Here is a 14,911-nt window from a genome sequence, read left to right as displayed (position 1 = left end):
TTTTAATATTGATGGTGACAAAAAAGAAAAACTTTTGAAAAGAATACTCCAACTTATGCTATAACTAGTGTGAAATTATTTACACACACACACACACACACACACACATATTGTCTTGTCCCCCAATTCCTGCAATACAGAGTAACATTTTTGTAATTGTCTAAGTGATAAGAGCACTAAGAACATCTTTTGTTCTAATATGTGTTCTTTGAGCCTGGTCCTGACTCAGAGCACCTAAATCCCATGGAATTTCCTGAGTGATAAAAGTGGCTTTTGTTCTAATAAGACATTGTTTGGTGGGCCCCTGAGGGGAGCCTGTCACTAGAAAGACCAAACCATGACTGCAAGCTACAGAGTTTCAGCTCTGCCCTCACCTCTCATTCCACAAGACGTGGAGATGGACTAGAGATTGAGAAAATGGTCAATCAGACAGGATGATGAGTGATCCATAAAAATTCCAAAAAGTACAGAGTGCAGGGAGCTTCCAGGTTGCTGAACACATCCATGTGACAGGAGAGAGATGCACCCTAACTCTTCAGGACCAGAAACTCCAACTTAGGGAACAGTTACCATCCTTTGTGTCTCTTTATTTGATCTTGTATACAAAAGGATATATCTATGTCCTTTATTATGGAACCCAAATATATGGTTATGGGAACTCCATCAGGAGTACAGAACCTGGACTTCTGATTGTTGGGAAATGGGCACACTGTTTGGGGGCTCAGCTAATAGCATCAAATCCTACAGTTTAACTACAGACAGAGAGTGTCACCTGGGACTTTATTAGACTTGGAAAATCTCAGACCCTCCCCACTAGCTACAGAATCTGATAAGTGTGTTAATAAGATCTCTAGGTGATTCCTATGCAGTTTGGAAAACACTGATTTGTTTTCTTGTGGAAACTACCTATGGTCACAAGAAGTTAATATTGATTTAATTTTTCACAGTAATGATTTTAAAATGGTATAAAGTTAATTCTATAATATGTTTTCTGAATAAAATTAATAAGCTAGTTTCAAATTTTGTGTTACAAGATGAACATAATTGGCAAGGGGGGGATAAAGAACAATTAAACATCATCCCCGTGTGACCTGTCTAAAGAGTCCTCATCACAGTGAGGTAGAGGGTAGGTCAGGGAGCTCGGCTGAGATCTGAAGAGTAAACATCAGAAGAAAGTGGATCCCTGAAGGGGGTCACAGCTGACCACAGGGCTGAATGCTTCAGATGAACAAGGACACCTGTAAAATTAGCACTCTTGTTTGTTAAGCCAACAATAAAACACCAATAAGTAAATATCCATGATCAGGGTAAGGTGAAAATTTAGAAACATGCTAATTGGAGATTATAACTCCAATTTGGATCAGCATCAAAATGGCTAAGTAGACAATGTAATAAAAGAGAAGTCCCTGAAAACCAAGACTTTAAAAAAACTGGATACGTTTGAATATAATTCCTCTCCTTTGGTTTAACTTGTAGAATTTGTCTGTACTGGCAGACCCTCTTCTAGGAGTTTGTCAGACCAAATCCTGCAACTTAGGAGCTAAGAGAAATGGAGATGAAGCCTATCAAAAATTATAATTTTCCATACCTATTATTGAATTTCTACAACTTTCTCCTTGAAATTTCACACTAAAACATAGCATTTGTATTTTTTTAATGCCATAAAATCAACTGGTAAGAATAACTGATTTTATAGCTTAGAATTTCACTAATATAGAATCCTATAAAAAGTAAATCCAATACACGGTCTTACAGTCACCATGTCATAGAGAAACAAAAATAATAAACTGCCTCTGAGATCTTCCTGAAGTTATTAAATGAGAATCATGTTAAAATCTTTGGGACAACTGGAACTTCTGTTGATAAATAAAAATGTTTTTTCTTTTTAAGATGTTAACAACAGCTTTGCCTACATGTGACATGTATTTCCAGCAACAAGAAAATGATTTCATAATTGACAAGGGAAATATACTACTGAGGAGAAATCAGAAGCAAAACTTACACATTGACCAGCAGAACAAAGTAAGTCATTTCTTCACCACCACTGTCTATCCTGCAATAAATAAGTAATCTGGGTAATGCATTCAGAGCCATGCCTGGCCTGTGTAAACACTCAATGTAAGATTTTATCCTCAGGAAGAAAATGGAGGAAAGGAAGAACTAAGCTCAAAGGAATTAGAGCCCTTAAGGAACACTTCAACAGGTTTATTTCTTTGGAAGATGAAAATTCCTGGAAAGTTGCTTTCTGGAGAGCTGTAGAATCAGACACATTTAAAAAATAGTATTTGGAAGTATAGGAGTGCCCTTCAGGTGGAATCATCATAGTGCTCCCACTACCAAAATTCCAGTCCTCCATCGTAGGAAAGCCATCATTATTTGCAGATGACATTATATACATAGAGAACCCTAAATACTCCACTGACAAACTAGTTAACACAATAAAGCAGTTCAGCAACCTTGGAGGTTTCAGAGTCTGACACTTTGAATTCACAATTTCTTGTTACTTTAGTAAGGAAAGACACAATGCTAATTGAAGAATAAAGGCCACATGATTGTCTCTGGGAATGGTGCATGGCTGTTCCTTCAATTCTGAAACAGAGATAGGTCAGTGCCAGATTGGTGTCAGAATGGGTCTACTCTGCCAGGGTTCTCTGTCCAATAACTTTCGAAAGCTGGAAAACATCCAAAGATGTTATATCCATCCAACCAACATTCATTAGAAGTCAACGCCACTTTGGCCCACTTGTTCGTTCATTCTCTACACTGGGGTCTTTATTCAGCATTCCTGTGTGCCTGTGCACGAATGGACATGTTGGAAAAGCAAATGAAAGCAGATATTGGCTGCCTGTTCACAAAGCCAGCCCCTGAAAAACTGTTCCTTACACTTAAAAGACTTTCTTAAGCGAATGAGTGAATAAATGACAACACATATTTGGACATATGTGACACCCTTGAGACATGATTAAGTAAAGAACCATGTACACAAACTAAGACCACCTGACAGGGTGGGCAGGAATCGGATGTGAGATGGGCTTCAGATTAAAATCTACCACTAGGTGAGAGAATCAGAAAAGACTTTGAAGTGGCATTTCTCCTGTGTGCTGTTCGTGGTGGCATGGCTTTCTCTTCTGCTGATGTCTGTTCCTGCACCACATCCCATGAAACCTCTGCTTCTCCAGCCTTCTCGGTCTGAACCTCACCTGAGAAAGAATAGAAGGAGTGGTTCCTTCTTCTCACTCCTGGCAGCATAGTTAAATTTTACTACATGTGGTATTGCCCCAGGAGTTCATGTAGCATGCAGATTCCAGGACCTTCCCTTTCAGATGCTGAGGCAGGGGAGCCAGGGGCTGATCAGAAATATCCCTATTTGCCAGCTTCCTGGAGGTGATTCTCACAGGGGTGATCCAGGACAGCATTTTGAGAAACACTGCTCTAAGCATCCAATCTGAGGGGCAAACCGAGTGTACCCTCCTCACTCCCTTCATGCTAAAACCAGGCCTCTCTCTTATTGAATCATTCAATTCTACTCAGCCTTTAAGAGTGGGTTCTGCTTTATCTTTCTCTGACATTTCCTGCACCGACAGCTGGACCTAATTAGTCCTTTCCATCTCTGGGGTCCCATAGATCAGTAATTTCCAAGTTGCAGGTCATGCCTATTAGTAAGTAGGTCATCCTATCAATTTACTGGGTCAGCTTAGTCCATGGAATAGAAAACAAGGGCATAGTTTTTGGTGAAAGTTTTGTTTCAGTCTTATATAATGTGTGTATGTGCACACATGTGTGCTTAGCCAGTGTTTCGGGTGGGTCTCCTGGACTCAGAGATTATAAGAATGATTCAGTTCATTTGCTTTATTAGGGAGTGTTCATCAGAAGGAGCCTATCGAAGACCCCTGGTAGTGCTGGCGGGAAAGGTGAGGCAAGGATGAGCTCTGGCAGTGTCTAGCTGGGATCCGATCCCCCCAAAACTGAGGCAAAATTGGCACCATGCAGTTGTTCCCTGCAGAGACTCCAGGGTCAGCCTGTCATGTTCCCATGTCAGTGAGCCAATGCTGTGGCTGCCAGGGCAGATGCAGATGAGTCCCTGGCAAGGGGACTCCCCTCATCCGAGGCACTTCCCAAGGGAGGGGAGCAGTGGAGCGCCACAGCTGCTGTGGGCACAGGAGCTGCAGGCTGGCTGCCATGCCGGTGGGGGAGGGCTGACAGCACCCAGCCTGTCCACCAGAGGCTTCTCCCGGCAAGCTCAGACCAACACACAGGCCAGGGCAAAATACAGCCACCAGGACCCCTTGGTCAAAACTAGGGGAAATGGACATTGAAGGTACGAAGACATAAGAAATGGAACTTCCTTCTGTAGTCTCTCTCCCAACTTGCCAACGTGTTTGTATTTGCTATTTATCATCATATATTCTAGCAACTGGGGGCCTGCTTCATATCCAGCTCGTCAGAAAAACTCTAAGGCAAGAGGAAAAAGCTAGATTCACAGAGGAGCTGAGAAGCCTGAACTGCAACAAAGTTGTCTGCCCCTTGGAAGACAGTGGAAGACAGGGCCAGTCCTGCACACCCCGAGGCAGGGGTCACTGGCTGTGAGCTGGGGGCGGGTGGGAGAGGCGTGGGAAGGCAGCTCTGGAGAGGGAGGCGACTGTGAGCTGTGGGAAGCCATGCAGCAACTGGGAGGAAAAGGGGCAAGAGCAGGACAAGAGGACTGGTTTCTACTGCAGTTGAAAGGGTATTTTTGAAATGTTTGAAAAATATTTCATCCAGAAGAGCTCACATCTCCTCTGCCTACTGAAGCCTGCTCTGGCAAAGTAGGTTCTTATTTAAGTTTCTGTCTTCAGTGTGAGACTCTAAACTGCTCTGTGGCAGGGACTCTGGCCTACTCATCTTGCACTCCTAGCTCACAGGCTGGCACTGAATTATTACTAAATAAACATTTTTCAAATGAAGAGTTTGGGGTAGATCACAGAGTAACTTGAACTCCAGGCTAAGTAATTTGGGTGTGATTCTGTTGGCAGCTGCAAAGAGCTTGAAATGCTTGTTGGCAGCCGCGTGCAATGCGTGTTGCACTAGGGAGAGAATGGAGAGAACAGCCAGAAGGCTGTTGCAGCAATACAGGCGAAAAGCAACAAGAGGCAAAATTCCGGTGGAGGCTGTGAGTGTGGAAAGGCAGATGCAGAGAAGTCATTAAGGAAGTGTTATCTGCAGGGGCCAGATGGCACCAGTTGACAGGCCGTATAGACTGCGGGGAACTTAACTAAGTGTGTTAAGAATTTTGTACTATATGCTCCCCCGACAGATGGAAGAAGAGCATTTCTCTGATTTGCATGGAAGAAATAGCTGAAAAATAAATCCATGTGGATTTTCTCATTGTCATGCACACTTAGGCAAAATCCATGATGTAGGCATGGGAATATTTTCTTTTCCTCCATACTTTGGCCAGTACTCCACAGGCATATCTCAGAAAACCCGAGGCCATCAAAGTGGAATTTGCTTAGTTCATTAGCACGTGGGGTACTTAAAATTAAAGTGGTTTCCAGAGACAGAGCTTTTAAATCAATCATTCTCTTCAGGAATATAGGCCCAAAAGCTGCAGATTCAGCACATTATTGTTGCCTGTATTCTGGACGGTATCCTGGTAGGATCATTTATATTTGTCACAGATGGCTCATAACAGCAGGAAATACACATCATGGTGGGGGTGGGGTTTTCTGTGAAGCCTTCTAGGTCTTGACTGTAAGGCAAAGCTATGTATGCTTTTCTCCAATTTTAGGACTCTGTGGGTTTTGGCCAGATGTCTGCTGTTCACATTGTTTTCCGAGAGCCGGTCCCTGGGATACCAGTTACGTGGACTGGGCCTGGGTTTGCCAGGCTTCTCCCAGGGGCTGGCTTGAGATTTGCTGTCAACAACGTTCCCTTCCCCATGGACTTCGTCATTGCCCTTCGCTACGAAACCCAGGTATCCTTTACTTCCAGTCTCTTCGGTGCTAAAAAGCTGAAATGCATTCTCCAAAGGGTGTTTCCTTTCCACTCTTGCTAGATGGCTTCATAGACTGGTTTGCAAAAAGGAGAACATCTGGAGAGCATTAGAAAAACCAAAGGGTTTTCCAAAGAGATTAAAGCAACACAAGTGAGCCTCACACACTTTATTCCATGGAGAGCTCAAGTTGCAGTTATATATTTAAGGTACAGATTTAAGGAAGTGGTGATGGAATGTTTGTGTAAGAACAATAAATAACTGAAATAACACAAATCGTGCACTGCTGGGAATTTTTGTCCCTAAATATTTATAAGCTAACAAATGTACAGAGATTTAGACTCACAGAGATGCAAAAGAGACATTATTATTAGCATTTGGATTCTTCCTTGAAATGAGAAAAACTAAAGGCAGAATGCAACCTGCCACCCACTGCCTGATTACTAGCCCCCACCCCCCTTGAGAAAATATAAGACAGACTAGGAAACAAATTAGAAAATATTTTATCTAGCGCAGTCATTCCTAGCTTTTGCATGACATTAAAAATATATATAATCTGAAATCTCACAGACTGTCTCCTCTTTAAATATTTTACATGGCTGGGGGGCGTGGGGGCTCTGACTTAGGGCCCCCCACGTCCCTCCAGGGACTCATTCTGGAACACTCCCATGTATTGCATGACCATAGCTGTCCTGAAACTCTTGATATGACATAATTCTCTATTTTTCACTAACAACTGAAAGCTGAAGGACTTCAGTGAACTTTGACCTGGTGAGAGTGATAAGAAAGCCATTAAAATAGATTTACATACTTATTAATTTCCCCCATAGAAAAGACATGTCTCTGAAAGCTTTATAAAGCCTTTCCAATTTGTAAGGCTTTTTAGAATGTATATAATTAGCATATTCTGTAAATTTGTATTTAGAAGCATGAAAATAGGTATGGAAAGACAGTGCTTTTTAAATGACTTAACAACTTATTAAATAATATTCCATGTGATTTATATTATATCTTTAATAATATAGAAAAAGTATGTATCCTGTTATAAAGGATTCCATGGTTTTTTCTTTGTTCTGTAATACAGGAATATGATGCATTGTTTCTCTGGGTGACAGGGATTCAAGATAAGGCGTGTCAGGAATGCTAGGGAGTTTCCAGGTGCATGAGCTATAGTTGTAGCTAGAAACAATATTCTTCCTACCTGGATCACAATTCAGACACCAAAAAACTGGGCCTGAGGGTGATCCTCCAAGACTTCTTTCAATTCCCAAATTCTGTTGTCTGAGAGGACCCTGGGATCTAAACTTGGTCACACACACTACCCATGAGGTCCATGTTTGTGCGTGTGAAGCTGATGCCTGTGTCCTCACAGTGACAAGCTGTTCTGTCATGCTCGTCTAGTCTGCAGGTGACTGGACTGCCCAGGTCATGGTGAACCCCCCTGGAGGGAGGGAGCACTGCACACACAGGGCCCTTCAGCCAGAGTCTCAGTCTTTTGACTTACCAGCGGCCTCCAGGTATGCTTGGGGACTGACCTTGAACACTGACTATCTCTTAGCATTTCATTCATGTATCAATAATTTGTCTCCAGGAACTAAGGGGGAAAGGGGTTATCTTGAAGGAGACTATACTATTTATTAAGTGCTTTCTTTGTGATTCAGTATGTTTTACATTTAATATAATATTTGATGTTCCCAACAACTCAATGAGGTATATTTTATTATCAGACAACTAAGAAATTGAGAGTGAGAATGCTTAATTGACTTGCCCAAGTCTCATAGCTAGTGTAGAGCAGAACCAGGATTCCAGTCCAGACATCTTGACTCTAAGACTTGAATGTTTCTTTCCATTTTCTCTATGGGCTTGGAATGTTGGAAAGTGAAAGGCTACAGGAACAAGTGTTAAATAGCTTGGGTTATCTTGAGCAGAGACCTGCTAATTGTGAGGCCACTCCTTTTGTCTCAACACAGATTTAAGTTAAAATCTGTGGAAAAATGAAAGAGACCCTGTTGATATTACATAGGCTGGAACCTTTGTCCCATCTTTTTCCCAGAGCTGCCGTGCCAACCCACAGCCAGTAGTTTCTACGACTTTGCTATTTGGCACAATCCCAGGGAAGAGCAGTGGGAATCCAGGTGTGGTTTACTGTCCACTGTGCACCCACCCACCTGAGCTGGTCTAGACCAGGCACTGGGCTGTCCCCCATGGAGAGCCCACTTGATGGCATGGATGGAACACTGCCAAACCAATAGGCATCAGGGTGGCTAGCCCTGCTTTTGCCACTGAGTTTTTGCTTTATTTCTCTTAATACAGAATCGTGCTGCTTCCTACACCCATCTGTCTAGAACCAAACACAAAATATTCCATAGATGTCTATTTTTCTCAGCCTTTGGAAGGAAGGTCCCACGCTCATTCACACATCCTGGTTGATTCTGTAAGTATCCCAGAACATTGTGGGTGCTTGCTGGTAACTGAGCTCCCTTATAATTCTGTTTTTAGAATCTCTGGTAAACTGTGTCTTGAGACATATAAATGTGTTTGTTTCTTTATTTAAAAGAAGTCTAATAACAATTGCAAACCTTATAGAAGATTATGTGTCAGCCATAGCTTAGGACATTTCAGATACTCTGTTACAATATGCTTATGAGGTAGTACTGTCATTATTCCCATCTTACAGACAGCAGAACTGAGGCACAGGTTGCATGCTAGTGAGGCAGGCTGAGGAGTCAGAGCCAGACTTGCTGGTTCAGAGTCCAGCTCTGAGCCACTGCAGCATACAGCTTTTCAGAAAGTCTGAGGAAAAAGCTACCACTTTTATACTATCATATTGCAAGTTGCTGTGTTATATATACTATGCTTGCATGTCACTATGAGCAAGTTGCGGATTTTTTTTCATCATATACCTGTTCTTACGGTGCTTATGTAGTCTTCTTATAATTTTTAGAAGCATATTACTTGCGTAAGTGATTTTGCTGCATCTTCCCTCATCTTAAGCCACAGATGGAGTTTCCAAAGCTGTCACTCTGCACTAACTCAGGTCCAGTCTTCTTACTGATCATGGTAGATTCGCCAAACTACAGCTCCAGAAAGTTTTGTTAGAATACAGTCATGCCCGTTTGTTTACATACTTTGAAAGTACAAAGGCAGAGTTGAAGAGTTGCAGCAGAGACCTACAATCACAAAGCCAAAAATATTTTCCACCTGGCCTTGTACAGAAAGTTGAATTGACCTCTGATTTCATAACTGGATATCTGTATTCTGAATTGTATCTTCACAAAGTTCAATTTTGAGCCATCAAGACATTTTAACTATATGCCCTGGGATTTTGTTATTTCATTATATGCTATGTAATTCAGTCTGAGGCAGACAGAACTTAGATTTTATTCAGCAAGTTCAGCTATTATAACAGCAAAGAAAAGTCATAGATTATGTTACCAGAAGGGAAAATAAGAAAAAGAAGGGGGAGAGAGGAAAGGTAGGAGGAAGAATAGAAGGGAATACCCAGTTAAATTGAATTTCAGAGAAACAATGAATAATCTCAGTACAAATACATTCTATGAATTACCCTCAAATATCACATGACATATTGATACTAAAAAAGCATCCATTGTTTTTCTGAAATTCTACTTTAACTATGTGATTTGTATTCACTCAAGCAAACTTAATCAAAGATGGTCTAAGTCCCACACCAAAGGTCACTATAATCTCCTTTTACATATTATGATAGAAGTGAAGTGTTAAGGCAATTCTCCTGAATGGGAAATTTAAACTACGGTGATTTCCCTATCCACATCATGCCTATTCTCTACCAAGAAACTTTAAATAGAACTGTGTTCAAGCATAACATAGTAGTTACAGAAGGAAGAAAATAAAATCCAACAAGTTTAGTTTGGAAGAAGGGGTGCTGGTAGGCAACTAATTGGAACTTGGGCAGAGTATAGAATGGGACAGAAAGAAAACAAGGGAGTCCTAAATTACTGAGAGATGCTGATAGTATAATGATGATAGTTATGGAACTCAAGGTATACTCTTCATTTTAAACCCATAGCCTAAATATTTCTAAACTTTGTGTCATTCAGAAATTATCGCTGATCCATATTAGATGCAACTATTCAAATGATCAATTCCTCACCCATTCACCAAGTGTTTATGGTCCCAGGTGTATAAAATATGGTCCTCGTCGTCAAAGGATGCCTGATGCAGAAGACATATGCATGCACAATTATCATTCCTATGTTTAACAAATATAATAGAAATGGATTTGAAATTAACTTACAAATATATCCATCTTCAAGCCACCATTCTGTAATATGTAGCTGAGAATACCCTGAAGCCTGAATAAAAAGTAAGAGAACAGCCAGTTCTTAGCACTGTCAGAAACCTCAAAAAAGGCTCTAGGTCCCTGTTTGAGGATGGAGTCCTTAGAAGCAGAAGCTGAGACAGGGGCTCGGGGGCAGCTGTTATGTTGGAACATGTTAGTGAAGAGGGGGCTGAGGGAACAGGAAAGGATGGGGAACGAAGCAACCAAGAATTATACTAAAGTATAGCCTCAGCCTGGCCCCGCAGGAGCCCTGGAACATGAATCATGACAGAGTTGGTTCCCGGGCAAAGGGGTGGGTCTGTGTGTGTTTAAATCCTTGGCTACTGGCTCACCACCCCTCCCCTCATCTTCAAGGCTATCTTTCCATGAGGTGTTCAAATGTCCAACTTGGTGTGATCAAGCTTTACCATCACACCTCTATTGTATCATCCAAGCCATTAATAAATATTTTAACAAGTATTAGGTCATAAGATAAAATCTTGTCAAACAATGTAACTGTAGCTTTCTTCACATGGATATTAAACTGTGGATGATTCCGCTTTTGAATATAAGCTTTTAACGATGCATTTGCCCCCTTAAAGGCGGTACACTCTCTCTGCCAGCTATTCCCAGAATGCATCTGTGTAATATTGATTTTATGAGCTGTTAGTAAGAGTGACTTGGCTAGATGACCAGTCGTTAAATCAGTGAGGAAAAACTGAGTCTTAAAAGTATTTTTCGGGGCCCTCCCTGATGGTGCAGTGGGTTAAAACACAGCACTAAGAAGCTAAAGCCACTTCAGCAAGAGTTTGATCCCCGCCCCAGAGGTCACCCACATGGTGCCCCAGAGCTCTCCTGACCTGCCCGCTGCTCCCCTCAGCAGAGTACTTCGTCAGTTGGCCTGTTCTGCTCCCCACTCTGTCTATGATGAATCCCCTCAGCACCCCTGCACCTCTGGCCTGTACCTCAGTTCTGTATGCATAAATAAATAAATATTTTTTTTAAAAAAGTATTTTTCTTACAGAACTCTATGGTTTTAATATTAGTCTACACTAGAATCTCTAAGAGGCAGATAATTTGATGTAGAACACTGCTACCCCTTTGTAACTGAAAAAGACAGTAAGCAACCCTATGGAATATACTATCTAAGCTGTAATTTCTTAATTGATCACAGGTAGCCTAATTAAAGTTTTTTAAGTCTAAGAAAAATTTATTAGCAAGTAAAAAACATAATCAGATGGCAAACAAAAAGATACAGCCTTGTTTTCTTTCATGTAACCATGAACTGTGAGTATTGAAAGATTTCTTAAATAAGTTGAAAGCCTTAAAATCTTCATTCAGTTCCCAGGCAACTAGAAGGGTTTCAACTGAATTACTTTTCAACTACTATTTTCGTAGATTTTATTTATTTATTTATTTTTTTGGTGACTAAAATCTTGGACAAGAAACAGTAATGAACTTAAATTTTTTTTTCTCCTTATTTCAAAAGCTTGTCCTTATTCCACAAATCAATTCACTGGAGAATTTCTTCAGCAAGCAGGACTTGGATGACTATCAGCTAAACAATTGTGTTGAAATCGCCTCAGGGATAGGACCTCAGCTGCTCCCTAGCGCCTGTGAGAAGCTTCTTGTCAGCGTGTCTGCCAGGCTGCATCACGGGGCGGTGCGTGAGTATCTGCTCAGTGAGCTCCAGTGAAGCTCTGCTCTCGGCAAGTGCTAGTTGGAATGTGAGTGCTTCTGTTTAACTGATCTTAGCATCCACTCATGGGCATGCCGCCACCCAGGGAGAAGACCCGTACTGCGATCTGTCGATGAGTTGGAATCATCATGTCATACAATAACTGTACAGCAGAGAAGCCTTGCATGACTTTGCGATCTAGAATACTGGAACAGTGGTCCTAAAACACCAATTTGAAGATTTGGAATTTTAAGGATAAACTCAAAACAGCCTTTTCATCCCCAAATCTTCATTTAATCAATTAAACCATTAGGGTCAAAAACTAGGTAACCTAACCACTTCACCTAGCCAGAGAGCAGAATTTCTTACCCTCAGCACTACTGACACTCAGGGCTGCAGAATATGTTGTTGAGGCAGATGAGGCTGTCCTGAGCATTATGTGTAATATAGAACATTAGTAGCACCCTTAACTTCTACCCCTCCAGGCCAGTAGCACCCCACTTCCCCAAGTCACCAAACTGTGTCAAATGTCTCATGGGTATAGAGTGGCAGCTACAATGAGAGCCAAGTTCTCTGAGTTTTAGGCAAGTGCCTTTCCCATTATATTGCGGGGCTATCATTGAGGGAGCCCTCAATCTAAAAGATAGAGAACTTATAAAGTCTAGCACCAAAACATGAATTTAATTCATGAGGAATTAAATAATAATGCCTTTAATAATAACCACCACATTTCTACCCAAAAGACACAAAAACACTGATTCAAAAAGATACCTGCACCCCCATGTTTATTGCTGCTTTATTTACAATTGGGAAGACATGGAAACACCCCAAATGCCCAAAAGTAGGTGACTGGATTAAAAAGATGCGGTACATATACACAATGGAATATTACTCAGCAACCAAGAAAAAGAAACACATGTCTTTTGCAGCAACTTGGATGGAGCTGGAAAAGATCATGCTTAGTGAGATAAGCCAGAAAGAGAAAGAAAAATACCGGATGGTTTCACTCATAGCAGGGGTATAATGGACCAGGCGAGAAAATAACAAAAATAATGAACAGTCATATACCAGAGACATTTTGTGGGGGTGGAGTGGAGAATGGGATCAAACGGGGGATGGGGGAAAGGAAGTGCACAGGACTATATGACACATGGGTGACTCGGTGATGGGAAACTCATGAGGATTACAATTGAGATGAAAAAAAAAGTACAAAATGATGTAAAAATAAATAAACTATTATATTTTAAAAACTAATAATAATAGTCACATTAGATGAGTAGTTAAAAGTTTCTTGTGTATCTTTCATTAACTTGCAAAGTAACATTTATTGAGAACACACTATATACCAAACACTATTCTAAGTTCTTTGCCAACGTTGCTGTCTTTCATCCTTTTCATCACGAGTTGAATCCCATGTTGTCCCCATTTAATAGATGACATAATTAAGGATCAGCGAGGTGCCGAATGAAAGAGAGGTGAACCAAAGTCGCTAACAGGACAAGAAGCACCTCTCACTCCCTTCTCCTCTGCCTTCCTTCTTTTGCTCCCTGCAGCCTGCCAGTGCCACCCCCAAGGGTCCTCGGGCCCCAACTGCAGCCCTCTCAGAGGCCAGTGCCCCTGTAAGCCGCGTGTGGCCGGGCGCTGCTGTGACAGATGCTTCGCGGGAAGCTATGGTCTGGGCCCCCATGGCTGTCACTGTGAGTCAACAAGAGCAAATGGGGTCGCTCACTTGTTCACTGCCTCTGAGATGTGAAGATTGGGAAGTGGGTGTGAGGACTTAAAGGGGGAAGGGAGTAGGAATTTGGTGACATCATTCAGACTGTCTATATGGGTAAATGTAGGGGACTTTTCTGACTGTATTTCATTCATCCATTCAATGAGTACCAACTTGCATGGACTGTGGAGGACACTGAGTGATGGTCAAGGCATGGTCTTGCTTTGGGAGTTTTCAAATAGCTGTCGTCTAGGCAGGCTGTGGGCTGGTCACGAAGTCTGGCACACCGTGACTGACGTGCTTGCCCAGTGGCTAGAGATGGGGTAATGAGGAAGTAGGTGATACTGTCACCAGGTTGTTGACATTCCTGCTGCTGGGGTACAGACAGCTCAGGACTCAATTTTTAAGCTGTGCATTCCTAGTTCGTTCCTAGTTAGAAAGTCAGTTTTCAAACCTGTTGTGTTCAGGATACAGTTGTTTATCCACAATGTGAGCTGTTTGTGAAAATACTGTTCCCCCACGGAACTGCGTGAGGCAAAGGTTTGTTAAGGAACAATCCATGGATTCAATCAACGCTTATTAATAATAAGCTTATTAATGAATAATAATAAATGCTTATTAATGAATAAGCAACATGCAAGTTACTTGAGAACACCTCCAGGCAGGCTAATTCTTCTTTCAGGTTGGGGAACTTATCTAGCCAACCAGTTTTCAGAGACATGGGCATCATCCTGGTCCTTGCCGGCCCAGGAAGTAGTTCGTAGGTACATCATTACCTGTTTTTCCTTTTCCCTAGAAGTGTTTTGATGTGCTTGAAATCACAAAGGGACACACAACAAAAGAACAAATATTTCTTTCTTGTCACACCCTGTCAAAGAAACAGTGCCTTTTTTTTGTGTAGGGAAGATGAGCTCAAAGAATTCAACAACTTATCACATAAGGATTGATTCTCCACCTTCTCATTGAGGATAAAGAACAATCTAGCCATCTTGAGAAGGGTCTTATCGTTTTTGTTGTCTTAAAATTCAACGCCCAAGATATATGGAGCCAAGCTAAAAAATGTGTTGCTTATTCAGTTGTAAGCATTTATAAGACCAATTACTTGCAACATACAGTTCACTGATTGAATCCATGGATTGTTCCTTAACAAACCTTTGTCTGCAGCTCAGAACATGCCAGGCTCACTGAGCACTTCCCGGATGCTCTTTCTCCACCCTGACCAGCAGGCTAGGGAGGACAAAAACAGAG

The 14,911-nt window shown here is 41.6% G+C and overlaps 1 protein-coding gene across 1 annotated transcript in view; it reads left to right on the top strand.

Annotated features, from left to right (window-relative positions):
- LAMB4 (laminin, beta 4) overlaps positions 1-14,911 on the top strand; it is a 77,083-nt gene that overhangs the window by 29,492 nt on the left and 32,680 nt on the right. The window contains exons 14-18 of the mRNA XM_012720761.1: positions 5,768-5,953; positions 7,373-7,488; positions 8,285-8,405; positions 11,761-11,938; positions 13,503-13,646. Coding sequence (XP_012576215.1) covers positions 5,768-5,953; positions 7,373-7,488; positions 8,285-8,405; positions 11,761-11,938; positions 13,503-13,646 — 745 coding nt within the window. The remainder of the gene's footprint in view (positions 1-5,767; positions 5,954-7,372; positions 7,489-8,284; positions 8,406-11,760; positions 11,939-13,502; positions 13,647-14,911) is intronic.

Source organism: Condylura cristata, unplaced genomic scaffold, assembly GCF_000260355.1.
Source record: "Condylura cristata isolate star-nosed mole 26May11 unplaced genomic scaffold, ConCri1.0 scaffold00005, whole genome shotgun sequence".
Classification (NCBI taxonomy): domain Eukaryota; kingdom Metazoa; phylum Chordata; class Mammalia; order Eulipotyphla; family Talpidae; genus Condylura; species Condylura cristata.
The sequence above is the reverse complement of the archived record's forward strand: the minus strand, read 5'-3'. Positions and strand labels throughout refer to the sequence as shown.